The following is a 27,460-nucleotide window of genomic DNA, read 5'->3' as shown; positions in this document are numbered from 1 at the left end:
ATAGTATACTTGCTCATGTTGAATGGCATGTGCCTTGAGTGTGTTTCCAACACAGTGAACCTAAGGAAGGTTTTCCTTGGACATCATTTGTACTACATCATTACACCTCCATTCCCCTTCCTGGATGATTCTCTCTCTTTCAGGAGAGAGAGAACTGATGCATGCCAATTATATTGGTACACACTGCACTGCTGCTCCCCATTGCAAAGTTACAAAGAGATGACAACCAAATCTCCTGTTGTGTCTGACTCTCGAGTCTCAGTCTGGTCCATCTGCATGTCTTCATGAGAGGAACAGCACTGTAGCAAAACCTTTCTCTTGGGAATGCATTGAGGTATGAGGTACAAGGGCTCACGCCCCTGCTACCAGAGTGAAATCTCACAAGAAACGAGGCACAAGTACAGTTGATCAAAATGCACAGCCTTGCTCTCCTTCCTCTCCTGCATGGAACACTCCCTAGATGCATTGGTGACCTCTACATGTGTGCCAGGTCCCAGACTACCACGAGCATCCCTAAAGAGTTCTCTGGTTCTCTGGAGATGGTCGACTTCTCAGACCAGTCTTCTGGTTTCAACGAGCAATGGGCACCTTCTCAATGCATACAAGGGAAGAGGGTTTGATCGCTATGATGTCCATAAGACCTTGCTTCACAAGACAATGATCCACGAGATGAAGGACCACGAGTATGATTACTATCACCTCTTGGACCCCTCTCCACGTGCACGATCATCCCTATGAACATGATCTAGAACCTATATAAGTTTGCAATCTCCATCACTTGCAGGATTGTTGCCAACTTCACTGGCACGGGATGTTGCAAACACATGAAAATCACCACACACAATATCATGCCACACAAGAAAGATGGCACAATTATAATTATGACCATATCCATGAACGACCGTGCATAAGAATTTCACACGCACGATGGTCTAACCACGCAGTCGTCTATGTTTGACGTTATATAGTTGGAAACGTAAGATGCTATAAGCCCAAAGGACTTCTACAGAGAAAATAGACCAGTAAGGTAAGGAAATAAAGAAACATAGAATAGTACGTCTTGTATACCCTCAAGCAACTCTAACCCAAGACAGTGGAAGACCATGGTACAGAGTCTATGGCACTACCTAATGATTTGATTTTGGAGTGTCCTTCTCCTAGAAGAGCTACTTACCATAGCTAAAGAGTCTCTTCTACCCTTAGAAAGAGGAAAGTGACCACTGAATAATTACAAAGCAATAGTTAACCCCTAGACAGTAATAATTTTCACCTGGCCAGAGGCTGGAAAAATAGTCATCTTATAAAATTTCTATGGCAAAAAAAAAAAGGAATTTTTTTGAACATTAATATTTATAAATTAATTGCTATTTTATTCTTAGGTGCTTCATATTATGTCAAATACACTGAGAGCTATTTTTTTATTTTTTTCACAGAAATCTTCTGGTGGTACAGTAAAATCTGGCAATTACTTTGAGCTAGAAAGCTGTGAGGGGGATTTCTATTCCGACCTAGAACTCGACACAAATGTCCGCTTTAGAGTTCTTCAGTTACGAGACAAGGAGGAACCTGCTTTCAAGAATCTCCGGCTTATCCCTCCCCATGAATCCCAGATCCTTCGTAAGAGTCTAGAGGTAATGAAATGACGGTCTCTTTCTACCTTGCTAGATGAATATTTATTCAGTGTCTCCTTTGATATTGCAATTAACATTTCATATTGTACAGGGGGATTCTGCCAGCCATATTAAATGGGGTCTGATTTTTTATACATTCTATTCTTAGCTGCTTTTATGTTAAAGAAATAAACATGACTATTATTCTAAGGCTTACGAAGAGCAGAGCATGGTGGGAAGTGGGCCAGTCGAATCAGCAGGGCCTGATTCGCACTTATGGGGCATTGATCGGCGCTGGGAGAATGTGGAGAAGCTGTTAGCATCTCTGCGAAGACACATGCAACAGCGGTACATGCAGGCTAATCTGGCATTCAAGTTGGAGGACTTGGTTCAGGAGGAAAGAATACCTGACATTGGGTAAGATTTATTACTCGTTACAATGTCTTCATAGTTACTCAATTTACAGTACTTCTTTTGTGTCTCATTCTTTCCAATTTCAGAAGTGGTTTTGATTTAAAGATCTGATCCAGTAGGTGGACCATTTACAGTTAGCCATTTAATACTATTTAACAGTAGTAAGGGCTCTTGTTCTTTGGTGTCTCTTCATCAGCCAGCAGAGATGCATTTTGCACTTTACTCTATGTCTCTCCTCTTCGGTCATTTACTTTACCTTCCTTTAACTTTCCTATATGTAGAACAGACCATTTGAACAACCCTTGTAAGAGCCTATAACTGAGACTTGGGTTCTTGTTAGAATACTTTTTGGGCTCAAGCCATGTCGAAGGTTCCTATAGGTAGCTTTCTAAGGGATATTTGGCTACAGTGATATTTCAAGAGAATTGACTTTTAGGTCTCCAGAATTCTAACTCCTGGCGCGAATATTCTTAAAATTTCTCTTAAGGATATTGCATAATATCAGGAGACATATATCTTGATAGGACACATAGCAATCTTCACCCCGAATAACATTTTCGTTTCGAGGGGGAAGAGTGGCGAAAACGGAAGGGGAGCCGTTATCAAGGTTACCCTTCCTCCCATACTACTATTGAGTATCCAAGATGGCTCTCATTCCTATTTCTGTAACGATTGCGCACGCTGGTCTTCCCTGTTATCCTAACGTTTTGTGATCGTTATTGAGAGGATTTATAATGCAATCTCCAGCTTCTTCGGCCCCTGGAAAGTTGAGTATTTATTTTTTACAGTGTATAATTTTTAGCTCCGGCTTCACAGTGAAATTAGTGTAATTTTATGTTATAGAGCTTAGCCGCTCACCAGAGGCGCCATGGGCGCTGTCGTTTGTTACGCATGTGTTATTTAGTTAGCAGAACGTTATTCCCGGTTGTAATAGCATTAATAATTTATGAAAGCTATTTAGGCTCAATTATACTAGTAAAGATATATTTATGCATATAAATTTCCGTTTCCTTATGTCAATTGTATACGTTAAGAGTTTCGGCAATTAGGTAACCGAAATCTTCGCCCTGCGCTGGGCTACATAGCCTTTGCGCTTTAGTATACTTTCAGACATTATCCCTGTTTAACCTCGAGTATCTTTTTATCAATTCAACAGGAGATAGTATATCTCTTAGAATTAATTATATAACTCGATACTCGTCTCCTGTGGAGATTTAAGGGTAATCCCTCCTTCCCTCTGAGTGCCGCCATAGGCTACCCTATCTTGGTCTTGCAATAGAGTAGTTCACTCCGGCTTGACGAGGCTAGTGTTTTCTGTCTCCCACCCTTGCTGGCGAGTATCCCGGCTTGGGTTCTCGACAGAACCTCAGAGTATTCAGTGTTTCTGCCAGTGGCCGAGCAGTGGGGCGAGTAGTCACTCCCCTGCCGGCTTAGAGCCGCTGACATAGGAGGCTAAGCCTCCCTAGGCCGCACTTGAAGGGGTAGTATGATTCCGCCACCTTCTCCCCTGTGGTCCAGAAGACTAGTCCTGTTTCGACAGACCCTAGGCTGAAGAATAGACATTCTTCTGCTGCCTTGAATGGCGGCGATACCGAAACAAAGTTTCACCCTTGTGTAGAAGTGGCAGCAATCCTGCTGCCTTCTTCTACACTAGGTACAGGGCCCTTTTCCCTGCCCCTCTCTGTCCTTTAGTGATGGCCTAGCTATCGCAATTCTGTGACCGTCGTCCTACAATCTCACCGCCTGCCGGGTAGATTGTGGTGCCGGCCGGGCTCCTACATGAGCAGCTGTATGGTCACTCAGTCTTTCCCTTATGGACGCAAGGCTCCGGGAAAGGTTGTGCCGGCTGTGACGGCTGCCGGTGGGAGACCCTTCTACTATTGAGTGTTCTTCAGTCATCCCTTGGACTGCCATCCACATTCCTGAAGCTGGCAGTGACCGGCAACGGATAGTGTGGCTGGATGGAAGCTTGAATGATGCATTCTCCCCTTCCATTTGAACCCTCATTCTGGAGGAAGGCAGTAAGGTTAAATACTTACACCCTTATTCTTTGTAAACATACATTGTAATAAGGCAGCCCTTCACTCCATGCTTTCTCTCTCTCTGTCAGCTAGTGCCGCCAGGTATGCTGCCGGCTGGACCGTTGCCGTTAGGTACTAACTCAGCCGGCATGCCACCGGTGCCGCCAGTTACTACCCAGCCGGCGACATGCCGGCCGGACCATGCCACCAGGTGCTATCCTAGCCGGCAACATGCCGGCTGAACTACAGTATATGATTATACAGTAGCCAGTATATTTGCAGTATAGTATATACTGCAGACAGAAAACTATAGTATATATTATACAGTAGTTATTTTCCAACATACCTTGTGTATCCTTGCACTGTCTATTGTTGAGACCAATCCTATATTGAAAGAAAAGATTTCCTTCATTACACTGATAGTTAATCAGTTGACAACTTATCCCACAATATTAAAGAACTTAAGAAGGGTCAGTGTTAGTATACACTTATTCTATCCTTAGAGGTTAGAACCCTTCTTCTTGAGTTTGCCTTGATATGGAAACTATAACTTTAATTTTGGGGGAGGTCACAGCAATTGGCTGAACAGGAGACACAAGTATGTGTCTTTCCTATTTCCCTTCTAGCTTACTATCCTAAGCTATAATGGTTAAAATACTAATATTAATATTTTGCATAAATTGTTTATCATGTGAAATAAACAACCGCATACACATTTAAATTTCTTTTCTTTACAGGAGGACCAAATGAAGTGCAACGTCAATTTCTGTAACCACAGGAGTAGGAACTTCTGTGGTCACAAAGCGTGCAGGTCTCATGCCCCCTGCACCATCAGTTCCGGAACCCTACAGTACTGGGACCCCTAAGACTGCAACATCTGCCGGACCTCGGTGACCGAAGGTTTCGACGACCCTAAGTCAACGGAGTCAAGGGATGCAGCATGTGAAAAGCTGCGCAAATGGGTACGAGGGTTCCAGAAAAACTCTCCGGGACCGTACCTGCCTAATGAAAGGATGCGCCACTTGCTGTTCCCGAAAGCAGGTAGTAAAGCTGTCTTACCCCAAGCACGACCCGAACTTCCCTGCGTCCAGATTGCCATCGAGACGGATGTCAGTGAGGCGCTGCAAGGCATGGACATCCACCAGGATGAAAGGATGTCTCAAGTGTCCACGGACACCGAGAAGGATCTTCTTAGAGATGATCCCGAGGAGGAGAGCCGTCCCCTTAAATGACATCCAGCTCTGGCCAAGCTTTAAAGTTTACCCAGACTGCTTCATCCGACTGAAGCAGGAGCCAGCGTCGAAAGAGGAGACGGAAGCCAAGGAGGTCATGGTATTCGACCACGACAAGGCACAGGCTCTCTTGTCGAGCGGCCTGTAGAAGGTGGGCTACACGAATTCGAAAGTGTCCGCCTTGAGCAAGAAGCATCCTACCTTTCTTGCTCCTGCTTCAATAGCCTTCCCCTTTACATCGAAGGCTTTTAAATCTGTTGCTAAGGCAGTGGAGGCAGGCAAACCATGCCCTACACTAGAGAAGTGTAGACCTCTGTCGTTAGCCATGCCCATGGAGGATACGGATTGGAAAGAAGTCCATCTAACCTTCTCAGTAGGGAAGTTGGATGCAGATATCGCGGGACGACAGTTCAGCGAGAATCTCCCGAAACTGTCAGACTTTCTCTTGCGTAAGGAGCACGAGACGAAGGAGAGACTTGCGGCATCCCTATCCCTACAGAACTGCATGGAGATGTGTGCAGGCTTGAAGAGCACCCCAGACATGAACATGGTCATGGCCAAAATGCACTTGGCCACATTAGTAAAGCACCTGTACGCCTTTATGAAGGCCAGAAGAGCATGTAGAGAGTTCGTGTTTGCTGCAGCAACAGTGAAACACGAACATAGGAAGCTGATATCTTCCAGTATCTGGGGGAAAAGACCTCTTCCCAAATGAAGTGGTCAAGGAGGTAGTTGACAGAGCCGCCACGGAGAATAGAAACCTTCTCCAGAAGTGGGGCATTTCATCCAAGCGTAAGTCTTCCTCGGATGCGGGTCCCCAACCTAAGAGGAAGACCAAGAAGCCTAGACTACCCTCTCGGCCTACCCAACAACATCCCACAGTCGCCATGACCGCGGTGCCCCAAGTGGTTGCTCATTCACAAGCCACATTCCAGGTGATGCCTCAACAGCTGGTTGCCCAGTCACCAGCATTCAACCCTGGGTTGGAGAGGCAAACCACTACCTTTCATCCCAAAAGTAGAGATTCCTAACGGGGCTCCTCAAGACATCCCTAACGAGGTAAGGGAGGACGCGGTCAGGGAAGTAAATCCTCCGGACAATCGAAGCAATGAGATGCTTCAGGTAGGAGGGAGGCTCCAACAATTTCAGGATCGTTGGACCTTCGATCCTTGGGCCCACAGCCTAATCAAGAACGGACTTGGATGGAGCTGGAGCAAGCCTCCACCATCTTTTCCTCAATTCTTCCAACACTCCACCCCCTCACTGGAAGAATATACCCTAGAACTCTTGAGCAAACGGGTAATAAGGAGAGCAAAGTCCATCAAATTCCAGGGAAGGCTGTTTTGTGTTCCCAAGAAGTACTCAGATAAACTCAGTCATTCTGGACTTGTCGCCACTCAACAAGTTCATCAAGAACAGCAAGTTCAGGATGTTAACCCTTCAGCACATAAGGACCCTGTTACCAAAAGGGGCGTACTCAGTCTCAATAGACCTGGCAGATGCTTACTGGCATATCCCAGTCAACCGGCCCCTTTCCTCCTACCTAGGATTCAAGCTACAGAAGAAAAAGTATGTCTTCAGAACTATGCCCTTTCCCCAAAGGTCTTCACGAAACTTGCAGACGCAGTCGTTCAATAACTACGCCTAGAAGGTGTTCAGTTAGCAGCATACCTGGACGACTGGCAGGTGTGGGCAGCATCCAGGACGGCTTGTCTGCATCCAAGAAAGTGATCCAGTTCCTGGAACATCTGGGATTCAAGATCAACTTCAAGAAGTCTCGACTCTCTCCAGCTCAGGAATTTCAATGGCTGGGAATCCATTGGAACTTGAAGTCACACCACCTCTCCATTCCCCCAGGGAAGAGGAGAGAGATCGCAGGGTCTGTCAAGAGACTATTGAAATCCGACAGGATCTCAAGACGCCAACAGGAAAGAGTACTGGGCTCTCTCCAGTTGGCAGTAGTTACAGGCCCAGTGCTAAGAGCACAGCTGAAAGATGCGTCAGGAGTCTGGAGAAGATACGCATTAAACGCTTGAAGAGATCTAAAAAGACCAATACCGACCTTACTACGATCACTTCTCAAGCCATGGCTGAAGACCAAGAACCTAGCGAGGACTGTACCCTTGCAACCGCCTCCACCATCGGTAACCATCCACACGGATGCCTCGACGGAAGGATTGGGAGGTCACTCCCATCAGAAGAAAGTCGAAGGGACTTGATCTTCTCTGTTCAAGACCTTTCACATCAACATTTTGGAGGCCATGGCAGTCCTCTTGACGTTGAAAAAATTCTCCCCTCGCAGATCAGCCCACATCAGGCTGATCTTGGACAGCGAAGTGATAATGAGATGTCTGAACCGACAAGACTCGAGATCGCCCCATATCAACCATCTGATATTAGCCATCTTTTGTTTAGCGAAAAAGAGATGGCACTTATCAGCAGTTCACCTTCAGAGGTTCCGCAATGTGACGGCGGACGCTCTATCCAGCTCTATCCAGGCTCAAGCCGATAGAGTCAGAATGGTCCCTAGACGCAGACTCATTCCCCTTCTCTTGCAACAAGTCCTGGAACTGCAGATCGACCTCTTCGCAATGAGCGACAACAAGAAACTACCTCGATATGTAGCCCCATATGAGGACCCTCTAGCAGAGGCGACAGACGCTATGTCCCTCGATTGGAACAGATGGACCAGGATTTAACTGTTCCCTCCGACCAATCTGCTTCTGAAGGTCCTCAACAGGCTGAGATCCTTCCGAGGAGCGGTAGCTCTAGTGGCTCCCAAGTGGCCCAAGAGCAACTGGTTCCGTCTGATAATGGAGCTGAAGCTGAGGCTGGTTCCTCTGCCGAACCCAGCACTATCTCAACAGGTTCAGAAGTTGACTGTCTTCACTTCATCACAAAGAACCCAAAACCTTCATCTCATGATTTTCTCGCCCTAGCATTTAAGAAAAGATTTGGGATCTCAAGAGGCAGTATAGACTTCTTAGAAGAATACAAGTCCAAGTCAACAAGAAGACAATATGAATCGTTCTGGAAAAAGTGGGTTGCTTTCGTTAAAGCAAAAGGACCGAAAGAAATCTTAATAGATTTTTGTATGGCCTTCTTTAACCACCTTCATAAACAAGGCCTGGCAGCCAACACGATAACTACGTGTAAGTCTGCCCTGACTAGACCTCTTCTATACGCCTTCCAAGTGGACCTGACGAACGATATCTTTAACAAAATCCCGAAAGCATGTGCTAGACTTAGGCGTGCAGCTCCTCCAAACCCCATTTCATAGTCCTTGGACAAGGTCCTACCTTATGCTTCAACCGTGAACAATGAAGATTGTTCCCTTAAGGATCTAACCCAAAAAGTTATTTTCCTGTTTGCTATAGCCTCAGGGGCTAGAGTTAGTGAAATAGTGGCCCTATCCTGAAACGAGGGCCATATTCAGTTCACAGAAGTGGGAGAACTGAATCTTTTTCCCGATCCACGAGAGAAACGTCTCGTGTGGGAGGGACCGTCCAGACCTCTGTATCCCTCCCAGGAGGGAGCCCAAGGACTCGAAGATGGTGCCCAAGTCATCATCAAGGATTCGTCCAGAGCCAACCGTACCATGGGAGAACATCCACGTGTCCCGCCAAAAAGAGCCACTGGGGACAGGAGACTTAGCTGCCAGTCCACAAGGAGGAGAGCAGCACGAATCGGAGCATGCCTTCTGGCAGGTCCTTAATCTAATGAGGCAACTCAATAGTTTTAAGGACCCCGAGACCGCCCCCCGCGAAGGCAAGGATACGGTCCTGGACCAGGTTTATGGTACTCAGAAACCCCCAAAGGCCAGTGCAGCCCTACCATGGTCCCAGGGGGTGAAGAGTGCCAGGGACAAGGTCGAGGGCCAGCTCTCCGAGCTCGCCTCCTCCAGCCGTTCTTCTGCCGGGAACAAGCTCCTCCCACCTCCTCGTGTACAACACAGGAGGTATTTCGAGATCATGGAGGAGTCTTGTATAGCTCTTCCCCTCCACCACTCTGTGAAAGAGCTCACCAGGGGTTTTTCTCTAGAGAAACTCACTGCCCGGCAGGTGACATTCTCAGCGTCGGAGATCCTAAGCCAGGAGAAAGTCGCTAAGTGTGCCATGCAGGCCACTTCGTGGCTGGATGTCTGGCTGGGGTCTCTGGGCATCCTCTTGCGCTCTGAGGACTTGTCCAAGGAGAGCAATAGGAAGGCCCTGGAGACCTTCCTCCTCTCGGGCACGCGCTCCATCGAGTTCTTGGCTCACCAGGTTACTAATCTGTGGGCTAACTCGATATTAAAGCCTCGTGATGCGGTGACTGAGAGGTTCCACCAGAAGGTCCCCGCTGTGGATGTCTGTAAGCTCAGACACTCCTCCATCCTTGGAGGAAACCTGTTTGAGCCCAAGGATATAGAACGGACAGCTGAGAGGGCCCTTACATCTCGGCCCTGCAAGCTTCCAGCTCCTCAACAACTACAGCAGCCTCGCAAGACACCAAAGCAGGCTCCGGCAGCTAAGACGAAGGTGTCTAAACAGCAGCCCTTTCCTGTCAAAGACAAGAAGGGCGGAAAGTCCTCCAGGGGAGGCAAAATTCCTAGAGGGAGCGGCCGAGGCCGCAAACGTTAGGATTGGCAATCCCCCTGTGTGTCCAACAGTGGGGGGATGCCTAAAAAGTTGCATGCACAGGTGGCAGCAACACGAGGCCGATTCCTAGACGATCTCTGTGATCGGACAAGGATATCGCGTCTCGTTAATAACATATCAACCTCCCCTGACAGCGAATCCAGTGTCGTTGAGTTCCTATGCCATGGGATCGGCAAAGGGGTTAGCCCTTCGGGCAGAAGTCGAGACCATGCTCAAGAAGGATGCTCTCCAAGAGGTCGTCGACAGCTCCCCAGGCTTCTTCAGTTGATTCTTTCTTGTAAAGAAGGCGTCTGGAGGCTGGAGACCTGTCATCGACCTCTCAGCCCTGAACAAGTTTGTCAAACAAACTTCGTTCAGCATGGAGACAGCAGACACTGTCAGACTTGCAGTGAGACCGCAAGACTTCATGTGCACACTGGATCTGAAGAACGCGTACTTCCAGATCCCAATCCATCCGTCTTCCAGGAAGTACTTAAGATTCAGCCTAGACAACAAGATCTACCAGTTCAAGGTGCTGTGTTTCAGTCTCTCCACAGCACCTCAGGTGTTCACCAGAGTGTTCACACTGATATCTTCGTGGGCGCACAGGAACGGCATTCGTCTCCTCTGTTATCTGGACGACTGGCTGATCCTAGCAGACTCGGAGTCGACCCTTCTTCGACACCGAGACAGGCTTCTGGGACTTTGCCAAGATCTAGGGATCATGGTAAATCTCGAGAAGTCCTCTCTGCTTCCAACCCAACGACTGGTATATCTAGGCATGATATTAGACACCAATCTCCACAGAGCCTTTCCATCAGACGACAGGATAGCAAGGCTGAGGAGGGTTGCAGAGCCTTTCCTCAGTCGAGAAGATCTTCCAGCCCAATCTTGGTTACGTCTCCTAGGTCAACTAGCCTCCTTGGCCCGTCTAGTTCCCAACGGCCGCCTCAGGATGAGATCTCTGCAGTGGCGGCTCAAGTCCTGGTGGAATCAAGGCAACGATTCCCCGGACTCTCTGGTCCCTATAGGACCTGCGGAACGGACGGACCTGCGGTGGTGGCTGACCGACGAAAACCTTCGAAAGGGAGTGGATCTTCTCGTCCTTCCCCCGGATTTGATGCTGTTCTCGAATGCATCATAAGAAGGGTGGGGGGGCCCACGTTCTGAACCTGAGGGCCTCAGGCCTATGGTCAGAATTAGAAAAGTACCTCCACATCAATCTGCTAGAGATGAAGGCCGTATATCTGGCCCTTCAACAGTTCCAACAGACCCTGGCGGGCCACTCCGTGGTGGTGATGAGCGACAACACCACAGTAGTGGCTTATATCAACAAGCAGGGAGTTACCTTTTCACAACAGCTATCCCATCTTGCAGTAGAGATACTGAGGTGGACCGAAGTCCACTCGATACTTCTATTAGCTCGCTTCATTCCTGCCAAAAGGAATGTGCTCGCCGACAGTCTGAGCAGAGCTTCGCAGATAGTGAGTACCGAGTGGTCTTTGGATCCTCAAGTAGCCAACAAAGTCCTGACTTTGTGGGGTTCCCCGACAGTGGACCTGATCGCGACAGCCTTGAATTTCAAGCTGCCGTTGTACTGCTCCCAGTCTCGGACCCCAAGACACTCTAGCAAGATGCCTTCCAACAACGGTGGGACAACATCGACGTCTACGCCTTCCCACCGTTCTGTCTGATGAGAAGGGTGCTCAGCAAGACCAGACTATCGGTCAACCTGTTAATGACCTTAATAGTGCCGCTATGGCATCATGCAGAGTGGTTCCCGGACCTTCTGCAGCTCCTGACGGAACTCCCGAGAGAGCTTCCCCCACGATACGAACTACTCAGGCAACCACATTGCAACATCTTCCACAAAGCCGTAGCGTCACTTCGGCTTCAGGCCTGGAGACTATCCAGCGTTTCCTCACTGAGAGAGGCTTTTCGCAACAAGTTGCGGAAAGGATGTCTCGACACCTGCGAAAGTCATCCGCAGGGGTCTACCAGGCGAAGTGGAGAGTCTTCTGTGGTTGGTGTCGTGGGAGGGGTTTCTCTTCTCGATGCCACTATTCCAGCAATAGCGGAGTTCCTCGTGTATTTGCGGGAGGAAATGCGCCTTTCAGTCTTGGTGGTGAAAGGCTATCGCTCAGCCTTAAGCCTGGCCTTCAGGCTGAAAGGAATAGACATTTCTTCCTCGCTGGAACTTTCCTTACTCATACGAAGCTACGAGCTTACCTGCCCTCAGTCGGAAGTGAGACCTCCTCCATGGAACGTGGTTCAGGTCCTCAGGGCTCTGAAGTGACCCCTGTTCGAACCGTTACGCCAGGCCTCTGATCAACACCTGACTTGGAAGATGGTATTCCTGCTCGCTTTGGCTTCGGCCAAGCGGGTCAGTGAACTTCATGGTCTCTCATACGACGTCGCCCATTCAAGGGGATGGGGGGAGGTAACGTTCACGTTCGTCCCTGAGTTTGTTGCCAAGACTCAGAACCCTGGAGTGCCAGACCCATGGTTCGACTCCTTCAGGGGGATGAGTCTCCGTTCTGTAACAGGTGACCCAGACCATCTGCTACTATGCCCAGTTAGGAGTCTTAGGCGTTATCTGAAGAGAACAGCTGCAGTCCGTCCCCGCGTGCAAGCTCTGTTTGTGAGCACGGGAAGGACGAAGAGGAGAGTCACCAAGAATACCATCTTAGCCTGGATTCGAAGGACCATTCATCATGCCTTGAATCCGGACCCTCCTCCGTCACGTTGCCCTAGAGCACATGATGCCAGGGGCATCGCTACGTCCCTGGCCTTCAAGAAAAACTTCTCTGTGGCGCAGGTGTTACAAGCTGGGGTCTAGAAGCGTCAAACGACCTTCACAGCCCACTACCTGCAGGGCGTGACCCACAGGAGCCTCGATACTTTTTCTATCGCCCCTGTGGTGGCTGCACAGCAGCTGGTCTAACCTCAGGCTCCTTAATGGACAGGTAGCAGAAGGTTGAGGGCATTGTTACCCGGTTTTAGTCAGCGTGAATGAAAGAGTATGTGTGGCCCTTACTTCTTTCTTCATCCTCCCCTCTCTTGGGGAAAGCAGCATCCTGGTCTCTGCATAGCTGACCTCAAACCTCTGCAGGTAAACCATGCTTCCTTGCGTTCGTAGTATTAAGTTAATACTGTTGCGTCCCCCATACCCTGACGAGGTGGTATTGGGAACGTCCTAGCCTAGAATTCCATCTAAAGGACTTCAGGTCAACTTCCTAGGACGAGTCACAACTTATGTAGGCCGCACGTTTCTTGTGGAGCAAGAAACTTGCGAGGTGCAGGGACTCTTTTTCTCAAGTGCTGCTCACTCGGACTCTGAGTCCCCGGGTAAGCCAAAGCCAGTAAGGCTGGGGACTTTCCACCCTTCCTAAGGGGTAAGTCACCCTATGTAAATAGCGTGGTTTGTATTTCGGTTACGGAACAAGTGACAAATTTAGAGATAATTTGTATTTTTCCTAACCATACAAACCTTAGCTATTTACACATATTTGCCTGCCAGCCCTGTCCTCCAAGACAAGTCCTACCTCTAAGTGAAGTGAAGCAGTTCACCAGTGTGTGTGGGGGGGGGGGGGGGTTAGCTAGCTACCCCTCCCCTACCCCCTTGCTAACTAGCGCGGGGGTTGTTAACCCTCGTTAGAAATCTAATGGCTCGTCATTTTCAGCTACGCCGAAAGTAATACCCTATGTAAATAGCTAAGGTTTGTATGGTTAGGAAAAATACAAATTATCTCCGAATTTGTCATTTTAAGGATATTCGCGCCAGGAGTTAGAATTCTGGAGACCTAAAGGTCAATTCTCTGGGAATATCACTGTAGCCAAATATCCCTTAGAAAGCTACCTATAGGAACCTTCCATCAGGACGACATGGCTATCTCACCCAAAAATAGATTTTTTGCTTTGCTTCAAAATCCGTTTTAACAACAGTTTTAAATAGAACAGTTTGGTTTTCTAATTTTTTAAGTGATATCCAGTTGAAAATACATTATTAATATACAGTTCTTAGAATTTTACAAAAATGTAAGAAAAATCCTCTTTTTAATGTTGTCGTAGTTAATTGTGGATTCTTTGAGCAACTTGAACAACAACATTCATAGTTTGTATTTTATTTTTGTCAGTAAATAGACTTACGCCTAGATTAATGCTGGTATGAAAAAGAAATTTTCAAGTCATTATTGTTTCTAGATTTGTATAGGTTTCACTGTTATTCACATGCTATTACAGTACACCTATCAGATAGATCAGGCCTATTCTGTGCTAAGTTATAATGAATGTCAGTGTTTTTTAAGTCATGTATTGAAGCATAATTGTAATTGAAGCAGTGTTGGCATTATCATTTAATATTATTATTATCAATTGCTAAGCTACAACCCTAGTTGGAAAAGCAGGATGCTATAAGCCAAATGGCTCCAACAGGGAAAATATTTTTGGGGAAAGGGTTCTGACAATTTTGATGGTGCTTTGTCAACAAATTTTGTTGAAACTCTTTGGAAAACTATACATATACAGGAATTTTGTCATCCAAATTCTTGTTATACACTTCAGTTGATGAATGACAATGTAAAATCCCTGATAATGATTATGGAAGTACAGTACTGTATACTGAAAACATCTCTGCCCAGTGATCGGCACGATTTGGGCTTGAGGACCACTCAGCTTGATAGTTTCTTGTTTAGTGTCGCCAACCTCACCATCCTTGTGAGTTAAGGAGCGGGTGTTTGTGTGAGCCTATAGGTCCTCTACCCACTGAGTCATCAGCAGCCATTGCTTGGCCCTCCCTGGTCTTAGCTTGGGTGGGGATGGACTTAGGTACTGATCATATGTATATATGATCAGCCTCTACCATTTATGAGTAACCTTTCAACCTTAACGACCAAGCTTAGAGGGTTAATGAGACTACATTCTAGAATCTCATAAAGCTCATTTGAAAAATTGGTTCTTTAGTTAGAAGTAAAAGTTGGATCAATTTATGAACCTTAAGCAAGAAACTACAGTGGTACCTCTACATACGATTTTAATCCGTTCCACAACTGCCTTCGGGTGTCGAAAATGTTCGGATGTAGAAACGAATTTTCCCATAAGAATACATTGAAATAGGATTAATCCGTGGTCGAGCCCAAAAATAAATTACTACACATAATTACACATGACAATAATGCACTCTAAATTAGATAATAGGCTTGTAAATAAGAATAATTATAAAGAAATGATAAATAAGAAACAGGTTTTTAGCGTCACTTTACCTTAGAAAGTCCAGCGCAGGTGTCGGTCTTGCTACGCAGAGAGGAGACGGACGGGCGGCGAGGAGGTAGAGAGGGTGACTACGATAAACGTACACTACCGTAACTTATTCTAACTTACACTAAGTGAACTTTAACCTAACTTAGCTCATTTATTTTTTTTATTTTTATATTTTATATTTTTTTTTACATTTTCTTTTTTTCTTTTGGATGATTAATTTTAATCACTTTCACTCTCTACACTTAAAATTGATTGAATTTTTTTCTCTTCACTCTTTGCCGTTTTCTTTGAACTACTTCCTTCCTCTTCATCACGAGTTCGCTTCGTAGGTTTTTTTAAAGAAGCTATCGATAGAAAGTTGCTTGGTACGGCTTTTCAGAATGTTTCGAAAATGAGTTAGGCAAACATCATTGAACTGCGCAACTACACGACAAACCTGCAAATTTTTTGAATGGTATTTGTCGATGAAGTTGACCACGTCTTGATATGTTCCTGACACCTCTTTTATTTGCGCCGAACCTAACACATTTCCTACCTCCTCGCTCTCTTCCTCGTCATCACTCATGCGCTCAGACATAGCATGGAGTTCTTTGAGCTCCTCTGTAATAAGTTCGTCGTGATGTTCGGCGACGAGTTCCGTGATGTCATCTGCGTCGACCTCCAGACCCATGGACTTGCCAAGGGAGACGATTTCCTCTACGTCTTACGCTGCACCCACCACGGGATCAGGTTCGGGGTCAAAACCTTCGAAATCTCTGGGAGAAACTGCATCAGGTCACAGCTTCTTCCAGGCAGAATTGAGGGTTCGTCAAGTTAATCCCACCCAAGCCTGATCTATGATCTTCATGCAGTGCACGATGTTAAAGTGGCTTTTTCAAAATTCACGCAAAGTTAAGTTTGTGCTTTGCGTGACATTAAAGCACTGCTTGAAAAGGTGCTTGGTGTAGAGCTTCTTAAAGTTTGAGATGACTTGCTGGTCCATGGGCTGGAGGATAGAGGTGGTATTCGGTAGAAGATACAGCACCTTTATGAACTTGAATTCTTCGAAGATATCATCTTCAAGTCTGGGGGGGTGAGCGGGTGCATTGTCAAGGCATAGCAGGCACTTTAAAGGCAATTTCTGCTCATGAAGATGATACTTCACAGAAGGACCGAAAACTTGATTAACCCATTGGACAAAGAACTGCCTAGTGACCCAGGCCTTCGAGTTGGATCGCCAGAAAACATGAAGCTGGTCCTTATCCACATTCTGTGCCTTAAAGGCCCTAGGGTTCTCAGAATGGTAAACCAGTAAGGGCTTGACTTTGAAATTCCCGCTAGCATTGGCACATAGGCCAAGAGTCAACCGATCCTTCATTGGCTTATGCCCAGGCAATTTCTTCTCTTCGGCGTTGATGTAGGTTCGACTGGGCATCTTCTTCCAAAACAGCCCGGTTTCATCACAATTGATCACCTGCTGCTCTACGTAGCCTTCTTCCTGCACGATCCTTTCAAAGCTCTTCACAAAGTCATTTGCAGCCTTTGTGTTCTGCACTAGCAGCCTCTCCGTGGCGAACAACTGAATGAATCCCGGACCGTTTCTTAAATTTTTCAAACCAGCCACGAGATGCCTTGAAATTGTCTGAGAAACGTTTGGTTGAACTCTCCCCAGCATCACCCTCAGAGCTCTCCTCCTTCAAGTCAGTGAAGATGGCGTGCGCCTTCTCGCAGATGATAGTTTCGGTGATGGTGTCGCCAACAATCTCTCTGTCCTTGATCCAGATTAGCAGAAGTCGTTCCATCTCTTCTATGACAGGGCTACAACGTTTTGAAATGATGTTGATCCCCTTAGAAGGTTTCACTGCTTTAATGGCTTCTTTCTGTTTCAAGATTGTCGAGATCGGCGACATGTTTGGGCCATATTCTTTTGCTAGTTCACTCATGCTTTTCAATAATTTCTTGCTTTACTTCTAAAGAAAGCATTTCCTTCTTCCTTTTCTCACCACTACCACTTGCGAAACTAAGCCTTTTAGGACCCATGATTTACGTAAGATACTGTAAAAGAATGAACATAAAAAATCACGATTAAAATACAATTACGTAATCCTTTTACCCACAGGCTCTTTGGAAATTTCCAACCCTTAACCCCCAAGGGGTTATTTTTTTCCCAGCACATTTTGCAGTATATTTTTTTTAAATTGCTCCAACAGGCTTAATTTTTGTCATAGAGAGGTCAGGTTGGTCTTATTCTCTTGGAAAATGCCTGAATTTTTTCAAAAAATTATCAAAAATATGAAAAAAATTTTTATAGCATTTTTTTGCAAGGACGTACCGGTACGTCCATGGTGGTAAAGGGATGGGGTTTGTGAAACGTACCAGTACGTCCTTTGGGGGTAAAAGGGTTAATAGCACAACGCACAGGGCACAACCACACGAAGCCGACGAGAACAGAGGAATGACCCAAGCCACGCTAATTGAGGGTCCCTCTGAGGTCGAAGTGCTGCCTTCTATCGGCGGAAATAAAAAATACATTCGGCGCTATGAGTACCATCTAAGCGTATGCGTACGGGTATTGTTTACCTTGGGTGTCGAAAAAAAATTCAGGTGTAGAGTAGGAACGTGTTTGAATTGTACTTCGCGTGTCGAAAAATTTGTATACAACCGGTACGACGAAAATTGCTTACTTCGTGTGTCGAAATAAAATTCGGGTGTAGAGTTGAAAAATTGCTCGAATTTTGCTTCGGGTGTTGGAAAATTTGGATGTAGATATGTTCGTATGTAGAGGTTCCACTGTAAAAGGAATTTAGAAGAATTAGATACTGTAATAAAAAGTATTGCTTACGTTTGTTTTGTAAAGTTTACACTCTCCTTCTCTGAGAGCTCAAGACTGGTTGATAGTAGATATTTGTATTAAGGTTCTTTAACTATAAAATTAATTTTCTTATCTTGAAGGCTTTTAGTAATGATAAGTTATTTTAAAAGTTTCCATTGTCAATTTTCTTTTACATATTAATTACTCGTACCATTTGTCTTTTCCAGCACGATTGGAACTTCTTTACTGTCGATTTTCAAAGCTCGACGTCCACTGAGACCCGAGAGGAAGAAGAGGGACCAGGTCAGGGGGACTGCATTGGGAGATCAAAATGTGCGCCTCATCGTCCACGTTGCTCAGGCATTCCACGTTCCCATTCGGCATGAATCTGCAGTGGCGTCGGGTATGTAACAATGCTTATTTTGGGATTATTGATTTTGATTTTATAGATAAGAAAAGCCATTATGCATGTGATTGGAATAAATGGTTAGAAATCGTTTGGTTTTATATCTTACAAAACTTCAAGAGTGTGGACACCTGTTTGTGTTTGAGAAAATTCTTGATCTTGGAAGCTATTTCTCTTACCTTTTTGGAAGGGAGAGACAGCTTGTGCTTTGAAAGGTCCCACTGAATGCCTAACCATTCGAAGCGGTCTGATGGTAGTAGGCGGGACTTTTGGAGATTGACCCGAAATCCCAGGTTGGCGAGAAAACGAAGTACTTTCTTCGTAGCTCTGTTGCATTCCAGGGCTGACCGAGCCCAAATGAGCCAATCGTCCAGATAAGGCACTTCCCCCAATTTCGGGGGCTAGTCGACATCAAACAAATAAAAAAAAAGGGGATCTTTCCTCTCTACGCTCCTCCCAGCCTGACGAGGGACTCAATCGAGTTCAGCTGGTACTGCTAGGGTGCCACAGGCCACCCTCCCCGTTATCCACCACAGATGAAGCTTCATAACTCTGAATTCCCTACTGCTGCTACCTCCGCGGTCATCTAAGGCGACCGGAAGGAACAGCAGGGCCTACCGGAACTGCATCACAATCGCTCGCCATTCATTCCTATTTCTAGCACGCTCTCTTGCCTCTCTCAAGATATCTCACAATATCACTTGATACATCTTATTTACATTGAGGTGACCTGACATTAATAACTTAATCATCATCAGATGGAATGTCACCTGCTCTTCCTTATCTCATCAATATAACATTCATGCGTTTGTCAGGACATTTTTACAAAAATTTATTTATAGATTGGGTCTAAATTCACGAACCATTTATTGGAATATTTTTTCTAATTATTCACTCCACTCACACAGTTATAATGAGAATGAAAAAAGGCAGAAGAAAATTTATTGGAAAAAGAGAAAACTCGGGGCAAAAAATGCCATTTTTCGATATATTTATTTTTTTGTCAATTTTGAGCACAAAAATCACGGACCACACAGCAAATAAGTATCAATTATTCAACTATAAATAAACATAATATCCATCCAAATAAATAAAAGCAGTAAAGAGATATTAAAGATAAATATTTACAAAATACAAATTATTTAAATAGGGATTTTATTCATGTCCAACATCCTCCCCACCATATGAGGACTCAACACTACTCCTATATACATGAAAAAGATTAAATGCATATATAAGGTACAATACTATAAATTCAATATCACAAGGGCCTTTACAGCAAAACCTATGCCTGTATATAACAATATATACAGTATAGGAGTACTGTATAGTGAGTATAAGAATGTGATATCCTTTGTTCCACAGGGTAGTGTTCTTGGCCCATTACTTTTCATACTATATATACGTGACATGTGGTTTGGCGTAGAAAACAAGCTTGTTGCATATGCAGATGATGCTACTCTCTTTGCATCAATTTCATCCCCTGAATGTAGATCTGGGTTTGGTGAATCCCTTAATAGAGATTTAGCTAAAATTAGTGCATGGTGCAAATTATGGGGTATGAAGTTGAATCCTAACAAAACTCAAAGTATGATTGTAAGTAGGTTAAGGATGGTGGCTCCTCAACATCCGGATCTCAGTATTGATGTTTCTTTAAATTTGTATAACTTTCAAAATTTTAGGTGTGTTTCTCGACAGCAAATTTACTTTTGAGAAACACATTAGGTCTGTGTCTTCTTCAATTGCACAAAAAATAGGCTTGTAGAGAAAGTCTTTCAAGATTTTCGGTGATCAATCTATTCTGAAGAAGTGTTTCAATTCTTTCATTCTACCTTGTTTTGATTATTGTTCTCCTGTCTGGTCTTCAGCTGCTGATTCTCATCTTAATTTGTTGAACAGAAACTTACGGTCTATTAAATTTCTTATTCCTGATCTAGATATTAATCTCTGGCACCATTATTCAATTAGTTCATTATGCATGTTGCATAAGATTTTTCATAACTCTGACCATCCTTTACATTCAGATCTCCTTGGACAATTCTATCCTGTTCGTAATACTAGGCAAGCAGTTAATTCTAATAGCCAGTCCTTCTCCATCATGAGGCTCAATACTACGCAGTACTCTAGAAGTTTTATTCCAGCTATTACCAAGTTGTGGAATGATCTTCCTAATCGGGTAGTTGAATCAGTAGAACTTCAATGCTTTTTTGTTGACCAGGCGGACATGAGTCTTTTTATACTTTATATATGACATATTTGTTTTTGATGTTGTTAATAGTTTATGTATGACATACAGTGAACCCTCGTTTATCGCGGTAGATAGGTTCCAGTCGCGGCCGCGATAGGTGAAAATCCGCGAAGTAGTGACACCATATTTACCTATTTATTCAACATGTATATTCAGACTTTTAAAACCTTCCCTTGTACGTAGTACTGTTAACAAACTACCCTTTAATGTACAGAACACTTAATGCATGTACTACAGTACCCTAAACTAAAACAGGCACAAATATTAAAGGTGATTTTATATCATGCATTTCCTAAACATGCTAAAAAGCACGATAAAAAATGGCAACCAATGTTTTGTTTACATTTATCTCTGATCATAATGTAGAAACAAACTGGAGGTAGAGCTTTGCTTATTACCCAGACATATTTCCCATACTTTTCCCTTAGAACTACATCACATCTTCCTACTTTAGATATATATATATATATATATATATATATATATATATATATATATATATATATATATATATATATATATATATATATATATATATATATATATGTATATATATATATATATATATATATATATATATATATATATGTGTGTGTGTGTGTATATATATATATATATATATATATATATATATATATATATATATATATATATATATATATATATATATATATATATATATATTTATATGTATACACATATACATACCTACATATATACATAAATACATGCATACATATATATATATATATATATATATATATATATATATATTACTGTATATATATGGGTTATGGAAAAAAATCCGCGAAGTGGTGAATCCGCGATGGTCGAACCGCGAAGTAGCGAGGGTTCACTGTATCTGTTTTGATGTTGTTGCCTTTTTTAGAATGCTTTATTGTTAATTTGTTCTCTTCATTCATTTATTTCCTTATTTCCCTTCCTCACGGGGCTATTTTTCCTTATTGGGGCCCTTGGGCTTATAGCATCTTGCTTTTCCAACTAGGGTTGTAGCTTGGATAGTAATAATAATAATAATAATATTGGTTCAACAATAGACTGGGCAGTACTAAGTTCACCTTTATCAATATTTTCACAAGAATCAACAGAAACTTATGAGTTATATAAATGGGCTACTTTTAATGCCAATTTAATATCAGATAAATGAAGGAAAAAGGGGGTCTAGTTGTAACTGTAGTAGGTTACGTGGAAACTCCACTCCTGGGCAGCAATACATTCCCCACTTCTCACCTGGTCGCCCTTCTGTTAAGAGGAACTTCCTCAATTAACCAATCTCTCTCCTTCTCTTTGAAAACCTCATCACGAACAAATCTCATAGTACGTACAGTACCACCACAATTTCATAAAATTCTATGTTCATCTCGGTCCTCTCTCTGAACCACTTCAGAGACAGGAACTTACTCAATAATACATTTTCTCTCTTAGTCTTTAAAAACCTCATTATATCTTCTCCTTACATCAGTCCATCAACAGGCAGCAGCACAGCTCTTCCTTAATTTTCCTTCCTTCAATATACCTTATTTCACAGTAAAATAGGATTCTGCAGTTAAATCTAAATTATTATAATCCTGGATCTGGGCACCAAATATTCACTCCACTCAGTCAGCTATAATGGGAGTGAAAAAAGGCAGAAAAATATTTACTGTAGGAAGAGAAAACTAAGCACATAAAAAAGGCACCACTTTCCAATGTCTTCTTTAGACTTTATATGTTTTTGATCTGTTTCTTCTCTCATTTGACATCAAAACAAGAGAATTAAGTTACTAAAGAGGAGTTAATTTTAAACAAACAATTTTCGCTTAACTTCTCCTCATTGCAGAGTGACCTCCTTGGGCCCAATACCAGCCCATGTAACATACCCCCCTTGAGAAATTTCAACTTTACAACATCCACTTGTTACAGTAGTTCATCTATTCTGTCTTATCATCCTGTTATTATTTAGTTTAGCTGCTGAACTTTGACCTTTCTTACTGAAGGTTAATGCTTTTAATCAAATACTGTGTGGTTATTTGAAGATGTTAAAGGTGAGCTGATAAGGTCATAAACTCTACAATCCATAGGTCTTCCTAGAAATATAACGTATTAGTTTAAATTGCTTCTTCTGAGAATGAGAGTTGTATCAGATATCCTATTAGAAAGTGATATATATTTTAGATTTTGTACTAAAAATATTCTGCAAATAGGAACTACTCCTTGAGAATTTTTCATCCAGAGTAAAGGCAGTATTATAAAAATTAGAAATTATGTTATATAGGATTTCTATAGAAATTAAGATGGGCAATATTTTCTTGATAAAGTTCAATCTTTATTGTTAGATATTTAAAAATATTTTCAAGAGACAAATGTACAAATAAATATTTTGCGTCATGTTGTATGTCTATGATTTCTAGGTTCTTCCTCTGAAGTTGTGCAGGGGAGTAGCACTGTCCGTCCTTTCATTGAAGCAACGTTCCAGCGGACAATTCTGCGCACTAGCATTGCCGAAGGTCCAAATCCAACGTGGAATCAGCAGCTGTCCTTTCCGTTCAAGTGTGTCAGTCGATGTTACAGTAGTATAACATTACATTTACTCAGCGTCAGTTGATGTTACGGCAATGCAATTTTACATTTACATGCCAGATGTGTTTTAAAGTTGAGAAGAATCAACAAATGCATAAAGTAAAGGGATTTTTTCCAAACAGCTTGTCTCTTTCACTTTCAACTAATTTACAGTTTCATAATAGATTGTGATGCATAATCAGATATAAACTTGCTTTGCAGAGCCCCAAATGACAACTTTTCCCCGTCTAGTTTACAAACGGTCACCGACAATATATACTTTCACCTTTACGACGAAGTAATCCACGACATGTTGGAGGATGACCGATTGCGGGAGTCTACGGTCCATCATCGCATAGAAAGACGTTGGTTGGGCTCACTCAAGATTCCTTTCTCAACCATTTATACTAATTCCAAAGTAAGTTCTCCACTCATATTTATAGAAAAGTACAATGTCTTGTATATGTTTAAACCTCCTAATTACAAAAACTCTATGAAATTTCTTATTCTCTGATATCTGAATATTAAAATTTAATTAGTTAAAGGTTTAAAGGTATAAAGGTTGCTCATGAATGGCAGAGGCAAGGGACAGTGAAATTGCCCTAACAAGCAGGACAATGCCCTAGAAACTAAACATATATACATGTGATTAGTGCCCAAGCCCCCTCTCCACCCAAATTAGAGCCAAGGAGGGCCATGCAATGGCTGCTGATAACTCTGCAGATAGACCTATAGGCTCCCCCAAACATTTCATCCTTAGCTAACAAGGACGGTGAGGTTGCAGCGACCAAAGGAACTAACGAGTTTGAGCGGGACTCGAACCCTAGTCTGGCGTTCACAAGTCAGGGACGTTACCACATCATTCACCACATCCACATCTGAGTTCCACAGTCACTCCCAGTTTATGTATGTTTGTATATTGAAAGCAAGCCTTTACATACTTAGATGCATAATTTACTGTAATTACTGTTGTTATAACAAAAAAAAAAAAATGGCTGTGTACTCAAGTTCATATTATTATTATTATTATTATTATTATTATTATTATTATTATTACTAGCTAAGCTATAACCATAGCTAGAAAAGCAGGAGGCTATAAGCCAAAGGGCTGCGATAGGGAAAAATAGCCCAGTGAAGAAAGGAAATAAGGAAAGAAATAAACTATAAGAGAAGTAGTGAACAATTAAAGTTAAATATTTTAAGAACAGTAACAACAATAAAACATCTTTCATATATAAACTAAAAAAGGGATTTTGACGTAGGAAAAATCTATTTCTGGGCGAGGGACCTGTGCCGCCCAGTGAATAAGCTCCTATTAGCACTTATTCTTAGGTAAATTACTGCTAAATATACCAGAGAAAAAATGTAAAGGAGTGCTAGGTTAACTAGCTCGCTCACCTATTGGTGTCGGTATAAAATTGGGCGTATAATCCAGAGGTCCCGCACTATTTAGATTCATCCACGACAAAGACCCCAAGAGGAGAGCCGTTCAACCTCACTCGGCACCACCAACTCTGCATCCGCTCAGAACCCAACTCCTTAGCACCCAAAGTTTGGGGACTCCAAGGGAGAGGAGCTGGGAGGGTTCACTGGGCGGCACAGGTCCCTCGCCCAGAAATAGATTTTTCCTACGTCAAAATCCCTTTTCTGGGCTTGAACCTGTGCCGGCCAGTGAATATATACAAGAGAAATGTCACCAAACTTGCAAAATAAAGGAAAAACATAAACATAAGGAAAATACAAGTTACTTTAATCAGAGATGAGTGCCAAAAACAGCTATAAGGGTATCTTAAAAAGAACATAAATCCACTTGGTAGAACAATTGACAAAAAGGTAAGGTATAATAATGCCGTGAGTGATGATATATACAGATACTCAGAGGTCAAAAATTTACAAATATAGTAATAGTAATCAGGTGCAAAACCAACGAATACAAGTAGGGTATAAATGAGGCAGGTAAGGGGGAGAGATAAAATGACAAAGAATTAATATGTGAGTTACCTGGGGGTAACTACACTCCCTGCAGCTACTGTAGGAAATTTAAGGGCTTCCAAATGTTTAAGATAGTGTTTCTTGAACACTGACGGTGACTTCCACCCTGTATACCTGGAAAGATCCGTAAAATTCATGTGGTGAAAAAAGTTCACCGAAGTAGCAACCGCTCTGATATCATGTGCAAGAGGAAAAGAGTCAGGGCTAGCTTGTTTAATAAAGTACAAAATCTGTTGCCTGATCCCTTTAATGGTAATGGTACCGCCTTGTTCTCTAACGAATAGAGGCCCCGAGGAGTTAGAGGAGGTCCGGGATAAATAAGACCTAAGAGTAGTAACAGGGCACAGAGACGGATCTTGCGTGAGGGGAACAATTTTCCAGGAGGACCATCTGTTCTGAGGGTCTTCGTTCTTAGCTAAAAAGAATTTGTTAGGTGAAAGAAGGACCTCTCCCGAAGGAAGGAACTCAATATGACCCGGGTCTCTTGATAAAGCTGCCAGTTCAGAAATTCTTGCCCCGGAAGCCAAACTCACCAGGAAAAGTGTTTTCCTGAGAAGGGGAATGTAATCACAAGAACTGTTAATGGTATCAGAAGCCAATTTGAGTACATCATTCAGGAACCAGGTAACCGGGGTAGGACGAGTAACCGGTTTCAGTCTGGCACAGGCTTTCGGAATTGAAGCTAACAAAGAGTCGGTTAAGTCTATGTTAAAACCCACTAGAAAGATCTTTTTCAAGGCAGATTTAATGGTGGTGATGGTATTGGCTGCCAGACCTGATTCTAATAAAGTTCTAAAGAAAGTGACTGTAAGGTTCAAGTTCATACAGTGTACGTCTGAGTCTATCAAAAATTTAGCCAACTTTTTAACCGCAGAATCATATTGGTGGATGATGGAATCCCGTTTATCTGATTCTAAGAACAGGGTGTTTTGAGGATCGATATTGGCACCATGCATGGCCGCAAACTTCATGAAGTCCATAAAGTTAGGGCGCTCTGAATGTTTGAGAAAGTGTACACAACGCGTGTTTGTACTATCTGAGACAGAACCGGATTGGGTATCGGGTGAGGATGTAGTCTCAACTCTCGCAGGAGAGGGTACCAATTGCTCTTGGGCCAGTTGGGTGCGACCAAGGCTACTCGTCCCTTGAAGGATCTCAGCTTGTCTAGGACTTTCAGTAAAAGATTCACCGGGGGAAAGAGATAAATCCTTTCCCAGATGTCCCAATTCTGTGACATGGCGTCTGTGGCGTAGGCCTGAGGGTCTAGATTGGGAGCCACATATACTCTCAATTTGTGGTTGGACTCCGTGGCGAAGAGGTCCACTTGGAGACCCGGAACCCGAGAGAGAATCCACCGGAATGACTTTAGATCGAGTGACCATTCCGATTCTAGAGGGGAGGTCCGGGACAAGGCGTCTGCCACTACGTTCCGGACTCCCGCCAGGTGGACAGCTGAAAGATGCCAACGGTTCGAGGCTGCTAGGGAGAATATGGCTACTAGAACATGGTTCAGAGGCCCTGATTTTGATCCGCCTCTGTTGAGGCAGCGGACCACCACTTCGCTGTCGAGAACCAGACGAAGGTGTTGTCTCTTGGGTGGAGCGAGACGTTTCAGGGTTAGAAGAACTGCCATGGCCTCCAGCACATTGATGTGAAATTGGCGGAATAAGGGAGACCAAAGACCTTGAACTTTCCTGAGCTGAGAATAGCCTCCCCAACCTGATAGGGATGCGTCCGTGTGAATGATTAACTTCGGAGGCGGAAATCGAAGGGGAACTGACTTTGACAGATTGTTGGCCCTTGTCCAAGGTAGAAGTCTTTCCCGGAGAATGGGAGGAAGGCGGACTTTCCTGTCCCGGAGCTTTCGGTTCGCCCTCGAACGCCAGACACGATTGATATCTTTCAATTTTGCCTTCAGAAGTAGATCCGTCACTGAAGCAAATTGAAGGGACCCTAGGATCCTCTCTTGGAGTCGTCTGGAACTTACTTTGTCTTTGAGAAAGCGTTTGGTGTTCATTGCAATCTCTAACCTCTTGGGTTTGGGAAGACACAGAGTGTGAGATATAAGATCCCATTGCAGGCCGAGCCATTGGAACTTTGATTTCGGAAGAAGACGGGACTTCTTGAAGTTGATCTGGAAGCCTAGAGATTGAAGGTATTGGATGACTCTGTGAGTGGCTTTTAGGCAATTTTGGGAGGTGTCTGACCAAATGAGCCAGTCGTCCAGATAGGCTACTACTTGAATCCCTTGATTTCTGAGTTCCTGAACAGCAACTTCTGCTAACTTTGTGAAGATCCTTGGGGCGATGTTG

The 27,460-nt window shown here is 43.6% G+C and overlaps 1 protein-coding gene across 2 annotated transcripts in view; it reads left to right on the top strand.

Annotated features, from left to right (window-relative positions):
* LOC137625784 (coiled-coil and C2 domain-containing protein 2A-like) overlaps positions 1-27,460 on the top strand; it is a 165,625-nt gene that overhangs the window by 87,993 nt on the left and 50,172 nt on the right. For both annotated transcript variants that reach the window (XR_011040898.1, XM_068356673.1), the window contains exons 15-19: positions 1,434-1,631; positions 1,822-2,027; positions 18,171-18,346; positions 23,009-23,147; positions 23,379-23,574. Coding sequence is in view for 1 of the 2 variants with exons in the window: in XM_068356673.1 (XP_068212774.1) it covers positions 1,434-1,631; positions 1,822-2,027; positions 18,171-18,346; positions 23,009-23,147; positions 23,379-23,574 (915 nt within the window). In the remaining variant the exon portion in view is untranslated. The remainder of the gene's footprint in view (positions 1-1,433; positions 1,632-1,821; positions 2,028-18,170; positions 18,347-23,008; positions 23,148-23,378; positions 23,575-27,460) is intronic.

The sequence above is a fragment of the Palaemon carinicauda genome, chromosome 32 (genome assembly GCF_036898095.1).
Source record: "Palaemon carinicauda isolate YSFRI2023 chromosome 32, ASM3689809v2, whole genome shotgun sequence".
Taxonomy (NCBI): Eukaryota; Metazoa; Arthropoda; class Malacostraca; order Decapoda; family Palaemonidae; genus Palaemon; species Palaemon carinicauda.
The sequence above is the reverse complement of the archived record's forward strand: the minus strand, read 5'-3'. Positions and strand labels throughout refer to the sequence as shown.